The sequence below is a fragment of the Onychomys torridus genome, chromosome 8 (assembly GCF_903995425.1).
Source record: "Onychomys torridus chromosome 8, mOncTor1.1, whole genome shotgun sequence".
Taxonomy (NCBI): Eukaryota; Metazoa; Chordata; class Mammalia; order Rodentia; family Cricetidae; genus Onychomys; species Onychomys torridus.
This window is the reverse complement of record NC_050450.1, coordinates 17,525,583-17,547,703: the sequence shown is the minus strand read 5'-3', so window position 1 is coordinate 17,547,703 and position 22,121 is coordinate 17,525,583. Positions and strand designations below refer to the sequence as shown.

The following is a 22,121-nucleotide window of genomic DNA, read 5'->3' as shown; positions in this document are numbered from 1 at the left end:
TGCTCAGTGCTTATAGAGGACCATGATGCCCATTATAAAACTTATATATGGCTCCTTTCTTCATCATTTTTCTTATTCTAGCTTACATTTTTTCTAAATATTATGTGAATTTCATTGTTTAAACACAAACAAAATGAAATGTATTGTGATTTTAAGATTGTATTTGCTCATGTTTTTGCTTTGGTTTAGAGTTTGTAAGTTGGCTGATTCTAGCACAAATATCTTAACTGAGAAGCGGCCCTCTATTCAGCCTCATCCCAGAGTTCACAGAGTTCCTGTTGACAGAATTAAATATCTTCACTCAAGGATCTTTTCAATGCAGACTGGCCTGCCAATCAAACTAAACACTGGAGTAAGCAGTATATTTCAAATACATGCAAAGAAATTGTGGTTGAATTGATGGAATCATGTTTAGTCTGGGTGTGGTGGCGTACGCCTTTAATCCCAGCACTCAGGAGACAAAGGCAGACAGATCTCTGTGAGTTGAGGCTAGCCTGGTCTACATAGTGAGTTCCAGGATATCCAGGGCTATGTAGAGAGACCCTGTCTCAAAAAAATAAAAATGGTAAAAGAGCTGGGTCTAGTAACACATGCCTATAATCCCATTGCTCAAGAGGCTGAAGCAGGAAGATCATGAGTTCATGGCCAGTCTAGGCTACCTGTGGAGATCCTGTGTCAATAAAATAAGGTAAAGAATGGGTCCATGAGGCTTCAACAGTGTTATACAGCCTGCTGTAGTTCCATGGCAGAAGTGTCTTAGGGTTACTATTGCTGTGATGAAACACCATGACAAAGGCAGCTTATAAAAGAAAGTATTTGAGATCTGCCCTTTCCTGGATGGAGACAGAAGAGGAGGGGATGGGGGTGGGGGAGAGAGTGGAACTGGGAGGGGAGAATTGGGGAGAAGCTATAGCTGAGATGTAAAATACATAGATAAATAAGGAAAAAAAGAAAGAAAGAAAGCATTTAATTAGGGGCTTGCATACAATTTCAGAGGATTAGTTCATTTCCATCATGGCAGAGAACACGGCAGCAAGCAGGCAGGCATAGCCCTGGAGTAGCTGAGAGCTCACATCACGATCTGTAGGCAGGACGCAGAGAGAGAGAGAGAGAGAGAGAGAGAGAGAGAGAGAGAGAGAGGGAGAGAGAGGGAGAGAGAGAGCGAGCCTAGGCCTGGTATAGGCTTTCGAAACCTCAAAGCCCACCCTCAGTGACACACCCCCTCTGACAAGGCCACACCTCCTAGTCCTTCCCAAACAGTTCCACCAACTGGGAACCAAACATTCAAATATATGGAGGCCATTCTCATTCCAACCGCCACAAGAGATAATTAACCCAATAGAAGAATAGTATCCAAAAACATCCTAGCATGGGTCTGGCCATTCTTCATCAGGTAAGATATTGAGAAACTACTGGTACAGACCAGAATCCATAATCTTTGCGCTGTGCAGTACGTCATGTGTTATACCACCTTGAATTCAGATTTTAGAAAGTGTATTTATAATCCCAGCTTGTGTGAGGATGACAGAGAAGGAGTCTAAGCTTGAGACTAGCCTGGGCTTTCTAGAGAGACCTTTTGTAAAAATTATTACATGTATATGTACATATATCCTTATGAAATACATGAGAAATCTATGTATTTTCTTAATATTGGAAAATAATATTAATATACATTTTATAAAGTAGTTTCCATTTAGCTGTCAACATAAAACAAAATTATGGGTTAGAGATTACCTAGTTTCACAGTATTGACAACATGGGGAAGTTATCATCCATAAAGCCTGTGTCTGGGGTTGGGGTCAGCCATCTGCCTCTTAAAATCCTTAGCAAGGTGTCATCTGGAGCCTTGTGGCCATGGTGTGTCTTTGAAGGTACCTCCTCCAAGCTTCTTTTTTTTTTTTTAAAGATTTATTTATTATGTATACAGTGTTCTGTACTGCACATATCCCCGCAGGCCATAAGAGGGCACCAGATCTCATTACAGATGGTTGTGAGCTACCATGTGGTTACTGGGAATTGAACTCAGGACCTTTGGAAGAGCAAGCAGCGCTCTTAACCTCTGAGCCATCTCTCCGGCTCTCCCCCAAGCTTCTTATAAAGTATTTCTATGTCTGCCCTCAGATCAGTTTTAACAGACCTTTGGAGAATGCTGGAGGTAAATGTCCATCACATCAAGGGTAGAAAACTCAGATGATGTTTGGTTGAGACCTCTAGTGACTTACTGATATTTTTGGCCAGGAATTTGGAATTCCTGATTTAAACTTGAGGCCTCTTTTCACAGGGGCTCCTAGGCAGAGGGCTGTATGTATAAGCACTGAAACCTGGTTTTGAAGGCCCTTTCACACATATATTCCTCAGTCATGCTGCCCCCAGAGGAGCCAAGTGATCACATGCAACTCTAACCCAGGAGGCTTCCCACTCCTGGCTTGATGTCCTCTCCTTGGACCTCAGGACATATAACTATATATTTGATTTTGACTATCATTACCACAGGGACATGCTTATGGGTCCTCCCTATTTATACAAATTATCTGACTAGAAATAGAACATGTAAGTTAAAGATTACTTCAAAATTAAGTTGTATTCATCTTGAGATTTTTTTTTTTTTTTTGAGATAAGGTTCTACTATGTAGCCCTGCCTGCCTGGAATTCACTATGCAGACCAGGATGGCCTTGAACTCATAGAGATATTCCTACCTTTGGCTCCTAAATGCTGGAATTAAAGGTGTGTGTCACCCTGCAAGAATTTTTTTTTTTTTTTGTTTTTGTTTTTGTTTTTCTAGACAGGGTTTCTCTGTGTAGCTTTGGACCCTGTCCTGAACTAGCTCTGTAGATAGGCTAGCTTCGAACTCACAGAGATCCGCCTGCCTCTGCCTCCTGAGTGCTGGGATTACAGGTGTGTGCCACCACTGCCTGGCTAAGAATTTTTTTAAAGAGTTATTTATTTATTTTTATGTGTATAATGCTTTGCCTGCATGTATGTCTGTACACCACATGTGTGCCTGGTGTTCATGGAGGTCAGAAGAAGGTATCAGATTTCCTGGAACTGGAGTTACAGATGGTTGTGAGCCACCATGTGGCTACTGGGAAGTGAACCTGGATCCTCTGGAAGAGCAGCCAATGCTCTTAACTAATGAGCCATCTCTCCAGCCCCCCTCCCCACTACACACACAAATTTTTTAAGCTGTAACAAATGAAACATCCACCAATGAAATGTAACAAATGAAAATCCACCATATTTTCATCAAATTTTAATTTTTAGAAGTTAGGAAAAAATGCTATCGCTTATATATGGTATCTGAAGTACCTTATGTTCTACCTCCAGAAGTGTTCCCGCTGGTATTTCCTCTTGCTGCTAGTTAGCAGGATGGAATCATAAAGCATCTTAACCTGAAGCACATCTGAACACAGCTGGAGAGGAGGATGTAAAGTGAAGGGCTGTAAGGTGTGAGCAAAGGCTCCTCAGTCTTCCATCTTCTGCCACTCTGCTGATGCAGCATCTACCTTCTCTTTTAACTGCAGCTCTGTCTTCTCTGCCAACAATTCTATGCCATGCTCCTGAAAAAGGTCACATATTCTCAACGCAACTGGAGGCTGATGCTGTTTGTGCAGATTCTGCTGCCTCTGCTGATCATTGTGTTAAGTCTCACCTTTTTTGACTTCAAATTAAAGAAAATGGAAAACGTACCCTTGGAGCTGACTTTAAAAACATATGGTCAGACAATAGTTCCATTTTTTGTTTCTGAGAATTCCCTCTTGGGTCCTCAACTTTTGGATAAATTTATAAAGATGCTTGTGGCTGCAGGACAGATTCCTTTGTATATTCAAGGTAAGCACCAGGATGAGGGAGCTGCACAGGAAGTAGGCCTGTTTTTCTTTTCAGGAAAGCTGCATCTTTCTGGACCACATAGTGCTCTTCGAAGTCATACTGAAAATCCAAAAAGTCAGGGAAACATCATTAGACTCTGGATACCAAGAAGTGAGGACTTCTAGAGATGAGACCGTTGTGTCTTCAGAGCTTAGAGTCTTTTCTCTTTGTTTGTTTGTTTGTTTGTTTTGTTCAGGACAGGGTTTCTGTGTGTGTCACTGACTGTCCTGGAACTCACTCTATAGACCAGGCTGGACTTGAACTCAGAGATCCTCCTGTCTCTGCCTCCCGAGGGCTGGGATTAAAGGTGTGTGCTGCCACTGCCTGGCCAAGGTTGTAGAGTCTTAAGAAATTGTTCATAGTGGAAGGTCTTCAGGTCATTGATAGCACATTCATGAAGGGAATGGAGCTATTCCAGACCCTTCCTCATCCTTCTCCACTTTCTACCCATGAGGAGGCAAGTTTGCACTTCCACACACTTCTTTCATGATATTCCACCACAGGCCTCAATGCAACAGGGCTGACTAACATGAATTGAACCATTAGCCAAAACAAACCTTTCTCTTAGGTATTTGTTATGGTGACAGAAAGCTGGCTTAACACACTATGCTTCTCAAAGCTTCATTTTTTTTTTTCATACATGAAATTGGGAGGACCCTTTTGTGCAGTATCACTGGGAAGGTTTTATAATGAACATTTTGTATAGTTGGTGTCCAATATAATAATGTCATTATTTTTTTTAAGATCACTAAAGGTCTTTTTCAGCTTTAAAAGTATAAATAGGTGGTTTATGAGATGTGGCACTATGTATTGAGAACATAGTCATGAACAGAACTAGTGCCAGCCCTCAAGGAACTTCTAAGCAAGAGGCCTAGTTCTGATACATAGTTCCAGAACTAGTAGCAATAATTACAACAGACACATCTCAGCTCGGGAGGATCCAAGGAAACCCCACAGTCACCGCCTACCACCTGATTGACTTGGCTAGTGGGAAGGGAAGATAACCAAAGACATTCCAAACAACATGAACCTGCATGCTTAAGGGACACTTTGGTGTCAAGAGAATCTAAAGACACGAGGCCAAAAGTCTGGATAGTGATTAGATAATTTTATCTTATTCTGTCAGAATGCAACAGGAAAGAAAATAGAGGTTTATTCTGGCACATGGTGCCAAAAGTTAAGAAGTTCAAGAGTGAGGAATCATCTGTCTGGCTTCTGAGGAGAGCTTCACATTGTGTGTTGGAACATGCTGGACAGGAGGAAGGAATTTCATGTAGGAAGAAGAAGCTGAATCCACTAACCTAATAGCACACTGTTGCCATAACTAACCACCTCCAAGGAGGAGTGACCCACTCCTGCTAGAGCAGCAATGACCTGAAGGGTGAAGCATCCAACCCACACAGTCATCCATGTCAAAGTTCTCACCACCTTTCTGCTCCTTTACACTGGGACTGACTTTCTATATAACTCATAGGGAGCGAACTCCATCCAAAACGTAACATAGAAAATGGGTTCTAAGCCAGGCATGGGGGCACACACTTTTAGTCTCAGCGTTCAGGAGGCAGAGGCAGGCCAATCTCTGTGAATTTCAGGCCAGCCTGGGCTACAGAGTGAGACCTTTTCTCAAAAACAAACAACAACAAAAACAAAACAGAAAGTGGATTCTATAGTATGTGGATGTGCGGCTTTGCCTAGAGGTCAGAGTCACTGCCGGTTGGTAGGTCTGAGTATACTATTATTAGGTGTGTCCTTTTGCACCAGGTACAGAGATATTATATAGATGGTGAAGAGTTTTGTTTAGGACCACATGGTCCAGGAAGACATTATGGGACTAGACATATTGAGATGGTAGTAAGGAAAAAAGTATTTGGATTTCAAAAGAACTTAAAAGATGGAAATTTGGAGATCATCTGGATTTCACTATGGAGCAGGGCAGGAGAAGGCCAGCCTTTGGATGTATGTGAGGTTGGTGGTGGGGAACCCAGAAGGAACAGAAGACTGGGAGTGTGTGTATGTGTGTGTGTGTGGGGGGGGGGGGACGGCTCATGATGGATGCACTGTGTGCCTGATGTGATTATTTTCTCGGAAATTCTTACTTCCCAATGTACCTTTGGCTCCCTTCTAGGTCCTATAGAGGACTTCCTGTTGAAAAAGGCAAAAGAGGACCCTGAGGACTTTGATAAGCTCTATGTGGTGGCAGCTTCTTTTGAAGATGTGAATAACCGCACCATAGTGAAGGCACTGTTCAACAACCAGGCATACCATTCCCCTGGCCTGGCTCTGACTCTGGTGGACAATTTTCTCTTCAAGTTGCTTTCCGGTGCCAATGCTTCCATTACCACAACCAACTACCCGCAGCCTCTGACGGCCAAAGAGCTCTCAGAGAGTGTCTTGTACCAGTACGTGCGACCTCCCCCAGCCTCAAGCCTACACATCTGTAGGGACTCTCGCTTTCCCACTGTTTCTTTCTTTGTCTCCTTTCCATTCCAAAGGATTGTTTTGGAAGAAGGCTGCAATTCACAGTTTTACTTAAACTTCTGTCTCATGTTCTGTCTTTTGCAGGGGCCCTAAAGGACATTACCTTGTTATCAACTTTCTTTTTGGAATAGCTTTCCTCTCAAGCTCTTTCTCCATCTTGACCGTCACAGAGAAGAACATCAAGTCTAAGCACATCCAGATTGTAAGCGGCGTCAGTACAGGTGCATTCTGGCTCTCCGCTCTGCTGTGGGACCTCATTTCTTTCCTTGTCCCCACGCTCCTGCTAGTGGTGAGTGAGTACTGGGTGGCACTGGGGTCATTCCCTATGGACCAGGGACTCCCCTTAAAGCCCCATATTCAGAACCAGCTGGGAAGTTCAAGTGGGAGCCAGCCCTGACTAGAAAGGTGGGTACAAAAGCTCTTTCATCACCAACCCTGGTACGAGTTCACTTAGCTTTGATGTCTGCAGGAATGGGGTACCTTGCTCTGCGGAGTTTCGGTGGCACCCACAGAGCTGCTGCCTCCAGTCAATGAGAAACAATGTTTTGGAGACGTGTATGTATTATTCAGAAGTGGATAGTCAGAGAACAGGGCTTGACGTATTTGGTTGTGATGGACTCAAGTAGTCCGAGGGCTCCCTGTGTATTTTGTGCAGGTGGGTCATCCCCTGCTTTGTTCTCTGTGTTTCATAAGCATCTCTTCATCCTACTTCACTGCGTCACTGACACGCGAGGCAGCTCCCTGAGAGCCGATCTCAGAGTCTGCGCTGTAGTTCATGAGTGAATGCTTGTGAAGTATTGTTAACAGCTTGCGTTAAAACCTGAGATTATGGGCCTGGGAGATGGTTCGGTGAATAAAAGTATTTGCTCACAGGCCTTACGACCTGAGTTTAATCTCTAGATCAGACAAGCTGGCAGGAAGAACCAACTCCAGAGAGTTGTCCTCTGTCCTCCACACACATCCCTGGCACACAAGCAGTAACTCCACCCCATCCCCACAGATACATGAATTAATGAAAGCTGAAATGACTGTATTCTTAGCACTTAGAATGAACACTCACTGATGTTTCCAAAATTTTCCCTCTCCCCTCTCTTAAGTTGGTGTTTTTCTGGTATAAGGAAGAAGCTTTTGCCCATCCTGAGACCACCCCAGCGGTGGTCTTGATAATGATGCTCTACGGCTGGGCTGTCATCCCTTTCATCTACACAGTCAGCTTCTCTTTTAAAACTCCTGGGAATGCATGTGCTAAGCTTGTGGTAATGCTCACCTTCTTGAGCATCGGCCCCCTTGTGCTTGTCACGGTCACAGGTGATAAAGGTGAGATCACATCCATGTTTTGCATAAACCACGCCTCTAACAGCCCCAGTGGTTACATCCTCAAAAATGTGTGTCTACCAAAGCCCCGTGAGAAAATGTTCAGCTGCCGTGGGCTGAAGATACCCAGCTGGCGTGTGCCAAACACATCTCCACAGTGGATGGACAAACAGTTCAATCAAATTCACTCAGTAGATTATTGCTCAGCTTTAAAAGGGACCACACGGCGCTAAATAGTCTGCTATGTGTTGTGTGGAGTCCATGAACAGACAAGGTTAATCTTGGAAACAGAATCAGAAAAGGGGCTGCCTCTGGGTTGTGGGGGAAGGGTGGACTAGAAGAACAACATACTAGGGGACTTTGGGCATGAAGAGGTGTTCTTGATCCGGAACTGGGCACCACTTTACATGGCTGTACACACTTACTAATCATTGTTCACATGTAATCCACGCACTTCACTAAATGCAGTGTTCTTTACTTCTAAATGAAGGTAATGAGTCAATTAATAAGTCAACATTGTAGGAAGGCTTCCTGGTAGGCAAAAGAAACTAAGATTGAGTCATTATTTACAACACACACCTGAAACTGGCATCTTCACGTTTATGCTGCCATCTCTGCATCAGGGTTGGACAAAATGACTGGTATGTTACTTCTACAGTGCTCTTTTGATTGAGATTTATTTTATTATCATGTGTACATATCTGTGCTTTTCTGTGTGAATGTGCACAAAATTGGGGGTTCACATGGAGGTCAGAAGAGGGCCCCAGATCCTCTGGAACTATGGTGACAAGTGATTGTCAGCTGTCTGACATAGTTGCTGAGAACCAAACTCCAGGCGTCTGTAAGTGCAGAAAGTTCTTAACTGCTTGCGGACCGGCCCCTGCCATGCCCTGTCCACTTGCATTTATGCCTCACAACTTGAGGTTGACTTTTCTCCTCTTCTTCTTTCTTCTTTTCTTTTCTTTTGTTTTGTTTTTCAAAACAAGGTTTCTCTGTGTAACAGCTCTGGCTGTCCTGGAACTTGCGTTATAGACCAGGCTGGCCTCAAACTCACAGAGATCCACCTGCCTCTGCCTCCGAAGTGCTGGGATTAAAGGCGTGCGCCACCACAGCCCGACCCTTTTCTTTAATTTTTATTTTTTTGATTTATTTATTTATTTATTATATATACAGATGTAAGATGTATTGTGTATTATGTATTACAGATGGTTGTGAGCCACCATGTGGTTACTGGGAATTGAACTCAGGACCTCTGGAAGAACAGTCAGTGCTCTTAGCCTCTGAGCCATCTCTCCAGTCCCCCTTTTCTTTATTTTTAAAAGTAATTTTTATTTGGGGGCTTGGTGAGATGGATCAGCAGTTAACAACATTGGCTGCTGTTCTAGAGAACCCAGGTTTTATTTCCAGCACCCATGTGGTGGTTCACAAATGTCTATAACTCCAGTCCCAGGAGGTCAAGGGTACTGAAAATATGCGCAAGCAAAACACTCATACACATAAAAATTAAGAAGAATTATTTTATGTGCATAAATGTTTGCCTGAATGTCTGTATGTACATCACTTGCATGTCTGGTACCCACAGAGACCATCAAGGCATGCCAGATTCCTTAGGACTAGAGTTAGAGTGCTGTGAGCTGCCATGTGGGTGCAGGGAACCAAATTCAGATCCCCTGTAAGAGCAGCAAGTACCCTAACCACTGAGCTATCTCTCCAGCCCTCATCCTTATTTTTTACTTAAAATTTGGTTTACAATTTCCCTTTTATTTGGGGAGTTTTCTCTTTCCTAAGGGGCCCTTCATGGCAGTTTAGTCTCCATAAACTATGGAGGAAGGGACCATATCCCCCTTCTGACTGCAAGATGACACTCCAAGCTGGGAACATGGTAGAGTATTTGCCGGGCACGAATGAGGCCCTAGGTTCCATCCTCAGTACGGGGGAATGAGATACTAGAGCAGCTCCAGACTGGCTCCTATGCCCTGTTCCATCTGTCTCCGCTCACCTCCAACCGGAACCCTGTGCCTTTCCTCCTCTGTTCACCCAGCCCTCCTGTAGCCATGCCCCTTCGGGTTGTCTCAACGTGCTCTTCGGGTTCACCTACCAGAACAAGGATATAGAAATAAAGTGACAGAGGGAAGGAACTAAGCAAAGAAAAGTTCTGGTGGCCTAGAGGCTGAATGACTAGAGGGAGAGTCAACCCCAGGAGTCAGGGAAAACAGGTTTCTGGAGGAGACCTGAGAGTAGGAAGGTCTGGACTAAGTTGGGAGGGATGGTGAAGTGGGTGCTTGGACTCACGCAAGTAAAATCCCTACTTTCTGTTCTCTTTGCAGACCTCGGCTATGCACAACTCTCCGACTCCTTGGATTACATTTTCCTAATATTTCCTGGACATTGCCTGGGAATGGCTTTTTCCAACTTGTACTATAACTTTGAACTAAAAAGGCTTTGCAATGCTAAGAACTTGAGTGATATTGACTGCAATGATGTTTGTAAGTATTATAAATGAAATTTGCTGGTAACAGTTTTATTTATTTTCATTTCATATGCATAGGTGTTTTACTTGCAAATATGTCTTTATAAGGGTGTGGGGTGCCCTGGAACTAGAGCTACAGAGAGTTGTGAGCTGCCACGTGGGTGCTGGGAATTGAACCCAGGTCCTCTGGAAGAGCAGCCAGTGCTCTTAACCACTGAGCCATCTTTCCAGCTTCCATGCTGATAACATTTTTATCCTGATATGATTTATATAATATGACTTTTTTGTTGTTTTTTTAAGACAGGGTTTCTCTGTGTAGCCCTGGCTGTCCTGGAACTCACTCTGTAGACCAGGCTGGCCTCAAACTCACAAAGATCCACCTGCCTCTGCCTCCTGAGGGCTGGGATTAAAGGTGTGCGACACCACTACCCAAATGATTTGTCTTTTTTGAGACAAAGTCTCTCTATGTATCCCTAACTGTCCAAGAACTCACTATTTAGACCAGGCTAGCCTTGAACTTGCAAAGATTTACCTAATTACAGGCATGTACCACCCTACCAAGCTATAATTCATTGTAACATTCACCTTTTATATGAAATGACATAGTATTTGCATATAAGCTATGCATATCTGAACACACACCCCTCCGTGTGTGTGTGTGTGTGTGTGTGTGTGTGTGTGTGAGAGAGTGTGTGTGTGTGTGTGTGTGTGTGTGTGTGTGTGTGTGTGTGTGTGTGTGTGTGTTGCTCAGAATCTAACACAGAGCCTTGTGCATACCAGGCAAGTGTTCTGCCACTGAACTATATTCAAGACTGTTCCCACATACTTTAAATTATCTTTAAATTTCTTAAAACAGTTAATTATAGTATAAATGCTATATAAATAGTAGCTACTCTATACTTAAGAATAACGACAAGGAGAAAAATTATAGATATTTAGTACAGATACAGGTTTTATTTTCTGAAAAGTTTTGACACCCCAAAATTCTCATTGGTTGAACCTGTGGATGCAGAACCTAGGAATACGGAGAGATAACTGTATTTTGCCATTTGGTATAGGACTGAAGAATCTGTAGATTTTTGTGTGGATATGAACCACTGCCATGCTAAGGGAAGACAATAACCTACAGGTATACCAAAGGAGACTAGTTAACAAATTGTGGTACACCTAGACAAAAGACAATGATATAAGTATCAAATGTGATTTTGTCTGTACATTCTTTTTTTTCTTTTTCTTTCTTTCTTTCTTTCTTTCTTTTTTTTTTTTTTTTTTTTGTTGTTGTTGTTGTTTGTTTTTTGAGACAGGGTTTCTCTGTGTAGCTTTGGAGCCTGTCCTGAATCTCACTTTTTAGACCAGGCTAGCCTTGAATTCACAGAGATCTGCCTGGCTCTGCCTCTATAGTGCTGGGATTGAAGGTGTGCACCACCATCACCCAGTTTATCTGTATATTCTTATGTGGTCAATGTCCATTATATATTAAGTGAAGCAAGTTCATTAGAGAAGAAAATTCACAGTATTATTCCATTTTTTTTTTTTTTTTTGAGCTGAGGATCGAACCCAGGGCCTTGCGCTTGCTAGGCAAGTGCTCTACCACTGAGCTAAATCCCCAACCCATATTATTCCATTTTTATTTTAGAAGATAAGATCTGGCCCAGGGAGATGGCTCAGTGCTTGCTGCCAAGTCTGATCCCTGGGACTCCCCTGGTGGAAGGGAAGGATGGACTCCGACAAGCTGTCTAACCTCCAAACTTGCTGTTTGTGGCCCCTGCCCTATGCATACACATACTTGCACACAAATAAGTAAATAAATAAACGTAATTTTACAAAATAAGGGCTAGAGAGATGGCTCAGCTGTTAAGAGCACTCGCTGCTCTTCCAGAAGCTCTGAGTTCAATTCCCAGCACCCTCATAGTGACTAATAACTATTTGTAATTCCATTTCTAGGGAATGTTTTCTTTGGGTCTCTGTGAGCACCAGGCACACACATGATGATATACAGACACACATGCAGGCAAAACACCTATACACATAAAATAATAAAATAATTTCAATAAGATAATATCTACAGATTGAAGCTTAGTAGTAATTTGACTAACATGCAATGATGTCCTGGGTTGGAGCATCAATACTGAATAATAAATATAAATAAAATATGAAAGAATTATGCATGAAACTATGCAATTATTACAATGTTTAAGGAAATGAAAAGTATTTTCATTGCCTACTTAATTCTTTATTTTTCCCCAATGAGCATATATTTATTATATAATTTAAAAATACTTATATTTACAAAAAATTAAGGAAGATCAGCTAAAAAAGAGAATAGAGCCCTTCTTTTTTTTTTTTTTTTTTTTTTTTTTTTTTCCTGAGACAGGGTTTCTCTGCGTAGTTTTGCACCTTTCCTGGAACTTTCTTTGTAGACCAGGCTGGCAGGCGTGTGCCACCACTGCCCTGCAAAAGTTCTCTCTCTCTTTTTTTTTTTTTTTTTCTTTTGGGGCTGAGGATAGAACCTAGGGCCTTGTGCTTGCTAGGCAAGTGCTCTACCACTGAGCTAAATCCTCAACCCCCAGAGTGGGTTTGGTTTGGTTTGGTTTTGCAGTGCTGGATGAAACTCCTGGGGAGTCCTGCACGCTGAACAAGTACTTTCCCACTGAGCTAACACCCAAGTCTCCTCCTGAAATCTTTCTACATGAGTGGTCAGTTCACTTGCAGGGGCATTGATGGTTGAAAGAACAATCAAACATATAAGTATTTTGTGTTTTAGATAAATGTCATATAAACAAGGAAAAGTCTCTTATTATTATTAATTTTTTGCCTCAAATATGATAAGCATGCTTTACTGCTGAGGGACTTTTTCAAGCCCATTTATTTCTTTTTTTAATGCTTATTTTTATTCATTTGGTTTTAAAATTTTATTTTATGCGCATTGGTGTTTTAACTCCATGTATGTCTGTGTGAGAGTGTCAGACTTCCTGGAACTGGAAAGGAGATAGTTGTGAGCTGCCGTGTGGGTGCTGGGAATTGAACTCAGGTCCTCTGGAAGAGAAGCCAGTGCTTTTAACTGCTGAGCCATCTCTTTAGCCCCCTTTTATTTCTTAATTGACAAAAATTATATGTAATTATACAATACAGCATGAGAAAAGTCTTTTATTACATTCTTTTTTAAAATAATGCTTTCATTTGTTCTTTGATAATTTCATGAAATATTTTTCTTATTTTCCCCTCCCCCAATTCCTTCCAGCTCTTCCCCTGTGTTCCTATCCACCCAACTTCCAGTTCTTTCTCTCCTAAAACAGATAAGCAAACAAGCATAGGGTTCGGTTTGTGTCAGGGGATGACTTCCGAGTGTGAAGCCTGCCCTGAAGTGTGGTTGATACACCCAGAGTCACTCCATTGTCCCTGAAGTGTGGTTGACACACCCAGAGTCACTCCATTGTCCCTGAAGTGTGGTTGACACACCCAGAGTCACTCCATTGTCCCTGAAGTGTGGTTGATACACCCAGAGTCACTCCATTGTCCCTGAAGTGTGGTTGATACACCCAGAGTCACTCCATTGTCCCTGAAGTGTGGTTGATACACCCAGAGTCACTCCATTGTCCCTGAAGTGTGGTTGATACACCCAGAGTCACTCCATTGTCCCTGAAGTGCGGTTGATACACCCAGAGTCACTCCATTGTCCCTGAAGTGTGGTTGACACACCCAGAGTCACTCCATTGAAGAAACTCACTTTCCTTTCCAGCAGTTTCCTTCTGCAAGTAGCTTCCTGGGTAGGGGTGGAACATCATGCCCGCTTTTCCTCCTCTGTGTTGGGATTTTGTCTGGCTTGAGCTCCTGCAGATCTTATGCATGCTGTTGACCGCATCTCCCCCATTGTGTCACCACCTCTAGCCATTTCGATTTTTCTGCTCCTTCTTTTGCATAGATCACTGAGCCTTGAGGAAAAGGGTGAAATATAGGCATTCCAGTTAGGGCTGAGCCTTCCAAAGTTCTGCAGAGAACATAGTAGGTTTCCCTGCTAATTATCATCTACTGCAAAAAGAACTTTCTCCGATGAGGTTGAGCTATGCATCGATCAGTGGGTATAACCGTGTGCCGTTGGGAGTCATTTGATTGCTACACTCATTTAGCAGAATAGTAGTAGTAGGTTTTCCCTAGGGCTCATGACCCTATGTACTCACACGTTCTTGGATATTGTTTTGTTTGTTTGTTTGTTGTTGTTTTTAAGATAGTCTCTCACATATATCTCAGGATTCCCTGAAATTGCTAAATAGTCCAGACCAGTTTCATGTTTATGACGATCTTCCCACCTTAGACTCCTAAGTACTGCGATTACAGGTGTGACCCTCCATGCCCAGCAAATTGCATTTTTTTTTATAGAGCATTGGTTACAGCAAGGAAAAAATATTATTGCTTACCATTTGCTAGGATGTGGTGATAAGCATTGATGATGGTTCTTTTAGTAATAGTCATTACTATGGAAATTTACTTGCTATATATAAAGATGAGGAATACTTAGAAAATCTCCAAAGAGCTGTGCTAACATCTGTTTATTTCTTATTAGTAGAAGGATATGTGGTCCAAAAGAACATCTATGCCTGGGAATCCCTGGGGATAGGGAAGTACCTGACAGCTTTGGCTTTCTTGGGAGTTTTGTACATCATCCTGATTTTCCTCATCGAAGCCAGTACATTCTCTGTACTGAAATCCAGACTTTCTGGCTTTTCTAGGAAAAAAAAATTGGTGAGTAAATAGAGGTGAAAGTCATGTAAAAACAGGTCAAGGCCTGGCAGTGGTTCTCAACCTTCCTAATGCTGTGACCCTTTGATACAGTTCCTGATGTTGTGGTGACCCAACCATAAAATTATTTTCATTCCTATTTTATAACTGCTACTGTTATGAATCCTAATGTAAATACCTGATATTCATGATATTGGCTATGCAACCCCTATGAAAGGGTTGTTTGACCTTCAAAGGGATTACGACCCACAGGTTGAGAACCACTGCTCTAGAGTTTTCAGAGGGATCCCAGAGCCCATCTGTTTAATCCCAGGGCAGAGAGGTGACAGTCCATGCCCAGAGACCCCCAGAGGGGGAGAAGAACCTGACTGGGTCCCTGAGGCCCTAGTCCACATATGGCCCCCTGGGGTGTTTTAAGGGCTGGCTCCTCAGCTGAATAGAAACAAGACCCTGGCTTGCTAGAACAACTCACTTGTGAAACACCTCCTCTGTAGTCAACTATGAGCAGACTAGAGAAAGGCCTGTTTTGTTAGCTTGTGGAACCAACATCCTCCAGAGGAAACTGAAGGATATGGGCTTTGTTACAGCTTCACTTTCCTGGGCTTTAAATTTGTTTTCTTCAGCCAGGCAATGGTGGCACACACCTTTAATCCCAGCACTTGGGAGGCAGAACCAGGAGAATCTCTGTGAGTTCAAGGCCAGCCTGGGCTACAGAGAGAGATCCAGGACAGGCTCCAAAACTACACAGAGAAACCCTGTCTTGAAAAATCAAACAACAACAATAATTGTTTTCCTCAAAAGCTGGTGCTTTGTGATTTGCATGCCTACCTCCTCATGTCCAGTACCTTCCTTCGGGTGTCCCAGAGAGGCCCAGTCCCCTCCAGTCAAGTTCAACCTTCACCCTTGTAAATGTTACATGTCTACCCTTGTCTCGGGAACACAGGGAACATTCCTCAGTGTGACAGAGCCAGAAGACGAAGATGTACTAGATGAGGCAGAAACCATCAAGTTTTATTTGGAAACATTACTAAAGAAAAATTCACTTATTGTTAAAGACATGTCAAAGGTAAAGCTAGATTCAGCTTTGCTACTTTATCTGTTTGTCTGTTTGATTTGGGACAGGGTCCTGTTAGGCAGCCTACACAGACCCTGAAGTTATGACCCTCCTACCCTTGCTTCCTGGGTGCTCCGATTACAATCTTATAGCTGGCTTTAGAAAGCAAGATACTTTTCTTGGGGGGGGGGGGGTTCAAGACAGGTTTCTCTGTGTAGTTTTTGGTGCCTGTCCTGGATCTGTGTAGACCAGGCTGGCCTTGAACTCACAGAGATCCTCCTGGCTCTGCCTCCTGAGTGCCAGGATTAAAGGTGTACGCCACTGCTGCCTCGCAAAATGTTTTTATTTTTATGTTTGAGTGTTTTGCCTGCATGTCTGTGTACTATGTGCATAACTGGTGCCCACAGAGGCCAGAATAGGGCATCACATACCCTGGTACTGGACTATGGATGATCGTGAGCCACCGTGTGGGTGCTGGGAATTGAACCCAGGTCCTCTGGAAGAGCAGTCAGTGTTCTTAACTGCTAAGTCATCAGTTTCTCCCAAAAGATACTTTTTTGGGGGGCATTTTACACACAAAATCAGCCTTCTCCTGGGCTTGTGGCCTGTCCACAGTGGCAGACGGGCTTCCAGGGAAGACAGACTTAGTGAGGTTTCTCTGCCTGAGAAGAAAACACACCTGAATTCATGTTATGCCCAAAGACAGAGCCTGTTGTACCTTTATTGTCCCTTTTGTGGTCACCTGGATAAAGAGAGGCCCGAGATAGTAGGGAATGAGAGCCATGCTTGCTAAAAACCTGAGAAAGAAGAGGAGAGATATAGCCGGGCGGTGGTGGCGCACGCCTTTAATCCCAGTACTCGGGAGGCAGAGGCAGGTGGATCTCTACGAGTTCAAGTCCAGCCTGGTCTACAGAGCGAGTTCCAGACAGGCACCAAAGCTACACAGAGAAACCCTGACTCAAAAAATCCAAAAAAAGAACAACAGAATAGGAGAGCTGTGCGAGGCTTGACCTCTATTGTATCCAGATGACAACTGTAGAGGTGCCAAGTGGGCTAAGGGCTCTGGAAACTCAATGGAGCCTCCCAAGTCTCTCTGAGATTCCTAGGAAACATTTCAAAATATCTGTCAAACGTCCAGGTGTTTATAGCATTTCCCCCCAGGTTTGTCAATCATGTTGTTTTCCTTCAGTATCTAGTGGTTAAAAAAACAGCAGTGGTGGTGCATGCCTTTGATCTCAGCACAGGGGCGCCATGGACCAGTCTTTGTACACTGTGAAGACATGTTGCTCTCATTGTTAATAAAAAGCTGATTGGCTGATGGCTAGGCAGGGTTTGGGGGGCAGAGAGAATGCTGGGAAGAAAGGTAGAGTCAGAGGAGTCGCCAGCCAGATGGAAAAGAAGGAAGACATGCAAGAGAGGTAAATGCCACAAAGCCTCAGGGCAGCACATAGATTAATAGAAATGGGTTAATTTTGTATTTTGGGTTTTTTTGAGACAGGGTTTCTTTGTGTAGTTTTGTGCTTTTCCTGGAACTCGCTCTGTAGACCAGGCTGGCCTTGAACTCACAGAGATCCGCCTGCCTCTGCCTCCCAAGTGCTGGGATTAAAGGCGTGCGCCCCCACCGCCCGGCAGAAATGGGTTAATTTAAGTTATAAGAGCTAGTTAGTAATAAGCCTGAGCTATTGGTCTAGTATTTATGAAAAATACTAAGTCTCTGAGTGGTTGTTTGGGAAGCAGCTGGCAGAACAGAGATGACCACGCTGCAGTCCTGAACGACAAAAACTCCGCCTACACTGGGGAAACAGAGGCCAGTAGATTTCTGACTTTGAAGCTGGCCTGGTCTACAGAGCAAGTTCTAGTACAGCTGGGGCCATATAGAGAAACCCCGTCTTGAAAAACAAAACAAAAACAAAAACAATCAAAAAAACCAAACCAACCAAACAAAAAAACCCTTCAGCAACACCAAAGGGTTTTGTTTGCTCAGGTACAGAGAAATGGCTTACATCCAAGAACTAAGTTCACAATGTGCAGGGGCTGTGGGCAGAAAGGGAACTTTACGGGACAGTGGCTGGAAGGAGAGGACAGTCTGAGTTTGGGTTATAAGAAGCTGCTCACACCTGCTAGGTCAAGTGTGTCCTGGCTGCTGGATGCTAGCCGCCTGTCTGCATCTCTGCCTTGTATCTCCCAGGTCTATAAAGAGAAGGTACCTGTGCTAGCTGTAAACAAGGTGTCCTTCGCCGTTAATGAAAAAGAATGCTTTGGCCTTCTTGGCCTCAATGGAGCTGGGAAGACTTCCATTTTCAACATGCTGACTGGGGAGCAGCCCGTCACTTCAGGAGATGCCTTTGTCAAGGGTTTCAGTGTCAAGTCTGACCTAGTGAAGGTGGGTGTGGCCTGCAAGAAATCTTGGGGACTGATATAGGATTCAGGGTCGTGAAGCTTAGAACTTGATCTCTAAAAAGTCCATGTGTCTCTTTCATTTGTAACCCCCAAATGCATCTTAGATGTTCCTCTGAACTCTAGGTCAGATGTCTAGCTGCTTACATAACACTATCTCTCAAGTGCCTACAGGAAGCGCAGTGAGCCCCACAGCATCTCCACTTCCTTGTTTTTCCCCCTCCTCCTCCTTCTGTCCTTTCATAGCAATGAGACACTACACACCCACCTGTCATTCAAGGTATCATCTAAGTTATCCAGTTGCAACCATGGTGCGTGGAGGCTCCCACCAAAAAGCCCTCAGATCTGCTCTCTGAAATCCATTTCTACTATAACCACCCTAGTCTGTATCCTCCGTCTCTGTAGAACTTGGTAGCGCTGGCCTTTTCCATCTTCAAGCCTGGGCCTTCTTTTGCTTACTCCACAGCTTCCCTCTCTCTTGTTCGACTCTATCACGAACAGTTCTTTCTCAGACTCTTTTAGTAAATCTTTTGTTTTGCTTTGAGACAGAGTTTCATGATGTAATCTAGACTGACCTCAAACATGAGATCCCAAAGGTTGGGATTATAGGCATGTGCCACCATACCTGGCTCCTTTGATAGATGGTCATCTGTTCCTGAAGGTTATTGTGTTCCCAGGTGCTGTATGTATATCCCAATGTCCTCAAAATCTCTCCCTGCTTGGTCCTTTTGGTTTCTCTGGCTCCCATTACCTTCCACTTGCTGATGCTTCCCAAGTGGCCACATATCCACTCCAACTCTAGTCCTATGTGTCAAATTGTAGAACCCAGCTTCCATAACTGTGCAAGACAATCCCCACGGCCTCTTTTTATATATCTACACATACATTATATATAAAACATACAGTGAGAAGATTTTTGTTTTGTTTGGTTGATTGGTTGGTTTTTGTTTTTTGAGACAGGGTTCTATGTATAGCACTGGCTGTCCTGGAACTCACTCTGTAGACCAGGCTGGCCTCGAACTCACAGAGTGCTGGGATTAAAGGTGTATGCCACCACCTTCTGGCTGTTTGTTTTTGAGACAGCGTCTCACTGTGTATCCCTGGCTGGCCTGGAACTCTCTAGACAATTATCCTCCTGCCTCTGTCTATGAGTTCAGTTCTGGGATTCTGTCAGTGAGGCTGTTCAATATGTTTGTGGTTGAAGCCTATAAGGAAGGAAGACAAAACAGTATTTGAAGTTCATAGCTAAAATGTAACATTTTAAAACATTGCAAAACAAAATAGATTATAAATGAGTGATGCCCTGCTGACCATAAACAAGATAAATAAAAAAAGAATTGGCTCCAAAGAATATTTTTATAGTAAAATGTTGTGGAATATTAGTTTAAAATGTGTTACATTTGTTTATGCTGTGGAATATTTATTTAATGAGGCAAAGATGTGTTGCATTCTTTGTGTGTGTGTGTGTGGTTTTTTGAGACAGGGTTTCTCTGTGTAGCTTTGCACCTTTCCTGGATCTTGCTCTGTAGACCAGGCTGGCCTCGAACTCACAAAGGTCTGCCTCGCTCTGCCTCCCAAGTGCTGGGATTAAAGGCATGCACCACCACTGCCCAGTGTGTTGCATTCTTTTATGTTGCATTTGTTTAACTTTGTAAAGCTGTGTTACCTGATAGTCTAATAAAGAGCTGAGCCAGGCGGTGGTGGTGCATGCCTTTAATCCCAGCACTTGGATCTCTGTGAGTTTGAGGCCAGCCTGATCTACAAAGTGAGTTCCAGGACAGGCTCCAAAGCTACACAGAGAAATCCTGTCTCAGGGGGAAAAAAAAAGAACTAAATGGCCAATAGCTAGGCAGGAGAGAGGGATAAGCAGGGCTGTCAGGCAGAGAGAATAAATAGGAGGAGAAATCTAGGCTCCAGAGAAGGAGGGGAGCGAGAAAAGGAGAAGGAGAAGAAGATGCCAGGGGTCAGCCACCCAGCCAGAGACGGAGTAAGAAGGAAAGGAAGACATATAGAATTAAGAAAGGTAAAAAGCCCAGAGGTAAAACATAGTTAAAGAGAAACAGATTAATTCAAGTTAGAAAAGCTGGGTAGAAACAAGCCAACCCAAGGCTGGGCATTCATAAGTAAGAATAAGTCTCTATGTATTTATTTGGGAGCTGGGTAGCAAGCCCCCAAAGAACAAAAAGAAACAAACAAAACCCAACTACAGTAAAAACTTCTGCAAACAAATCCAAAAGAGAAAATCTAAGATAACCCATCAGTGAAAGATGGAGGCCAGGCAGTGGGGGCACATGCCTTTAATCCCAGCACTTGGGAGGCAGAGGCAGATTTCTGAGAATTGCAGGCCAGCATGGTCTACAGAGTTTGTCCCAGGACAGCCTAGGGTGTTACACAGAGAAACCCTGTCTCAAAAACCAAAACAAACAAACAAATAAAATAAATAAAAGGTAAGTTACCTTAAGAACAGCATTTAGGTTGGCATTAGACTTCTGAACTCAGACCAGAAGGCAGAGGACACCACTGATGTAGGTAATAACCCACCCCAGGGTAGCAACATGCTGCATGAAACTACTTCAAGAAAAAGCCACTTTGGAGAAGTAGCTCAAACTGCATGCCAACATGCATCATCAAGTCCTTGATTCCACCTCCATCATCACACATGCAGAATTTGTTTTCTATTGCCATGAGTGAGGCAGGAATCTTAACAGGTCTTATTAATAAAAAAACAAACAAACCTGGAGCCAGGTATTGGGGTGAATGCTGGAAGATCAGAGAAGCAGAACGAGCCACAGCCACTTCGCCTCACCAGTTCCTCAGCTGATCCTGTTTCCTCAGACTGGAAGCCTCTCAGTCCTCATCCAGAATGAATCTCAGCTGAACTGCTGCTCAAAAGCCTAAAAGCTTAACCAGCCAAAAGCTTCTAGTTTCTGGTTTTCATGCCTTATATACCTTTCTGTTTTCTGACATCACTTCCTGGGATTAAAGGAGTGAGTCACCATGCCTGGCTGTTTCCAGTGTGGCTTTAAACTCACAGAGATCCAGATGGATCTCTGCCTTCCAAGTGATAGGATTAAAGGTGTGTGTGCCACCATTTTCTGGCCTCTGTGTCTGTCTAGTGGCTGTTCTGTCCTCTGACCCCAGATAAGTTTATTAGGATGCACAATATATTGGGGAATACAATACTACCACATTTCCCCTTTTTTGTCTAAAATTTAAAAAAGCTTATAACTAATACAAGGAAAACTATATCCAATAAGTATATACAATATATACAGAAAGAATTACATTAACAATGTCTAGTCCATTAACATTTGATAGATTCAGACAAAAACTTCATTATATATATTAACAATGTCCAGTCCAGTAATATTTGATAAATTCAGACAAAAAATTTCATTACTTATCCTATTTAAAACAAGTAGTTCCTTTTTAAAAGTATTTTTTCTTTTCATAATAGATTCAGTAATCTACCTTTTGACATTTTTATATCATCCCCTTTTTCTTTTTAGAGTAGATTCAGTGATCTACCCATTTATCCTATTATTTCTTTATCTTTTTTCTCAGAGTAGAGTCAATGATCTACCTCATATCTATACATGAAATGTGTTTTATTTTTTATTAATCATATAATCTAGGCACTGCCTTCGCTGGGTCCCCTAGAGTTGGGTCTGTCATGTGCTCACTTCCGTTCACTTCCAGGAAGTTTTTCAGTGCCTTCTTGACTGATTTCCATTCACATGTGTCGCTTAGTCTCCATGACTGTGCACTTCTTTTTTTAAAGATTTTATTTATTATTTATTATT

At 43.0% G+C, this 22,121-nt stretch overlaps 1 protein-coding gene across 1 annotated transcript in view; it reads left to right on the top strand.

Annotated features, from left to right (window-relative positions):
• Positions 1-22,121, top strand: part of LOC118589290 (ATP-binding cassette sub-family A member 17-like) — an 84,216-nt gene that overhangs the window by 49,511 nt on the left and 12,584 nt on the right. Inside the window, exons 17-25 of the mRNA XM_036196448.1 lie at positions 190-352; positions 3,523-3,829; positions 5,994-6,267; positions 6,431-6,635; positions 7,444-7,663; positions 9,988-10,146; positions 14,692-14,870; positions 15,811-15,933; positions 18,110-18,304. Coding sequence (XP_036052341.1) covers positions 190-352; positions 3,523-3,829; positions 5,994-6,267; positions 6,431-6,635; positions 7,444-7,663; positions 9,988-10,146; positions 14,692-14,870; positions 15,811-15,933; positions 18,110-18,304 — 1,825 coding nt within the window. The remainder of the gene's footprint in view (positions 1-189; positions 353-3,522; positions 3,830-5,993; positions 6,268-6,430; positions 6,636-7,443; positions 7,664-9,987; positions 10,147-14,691; positions 14,871-15,810; positions 15,934-18,109; positions 18,305-22,121) is intronic.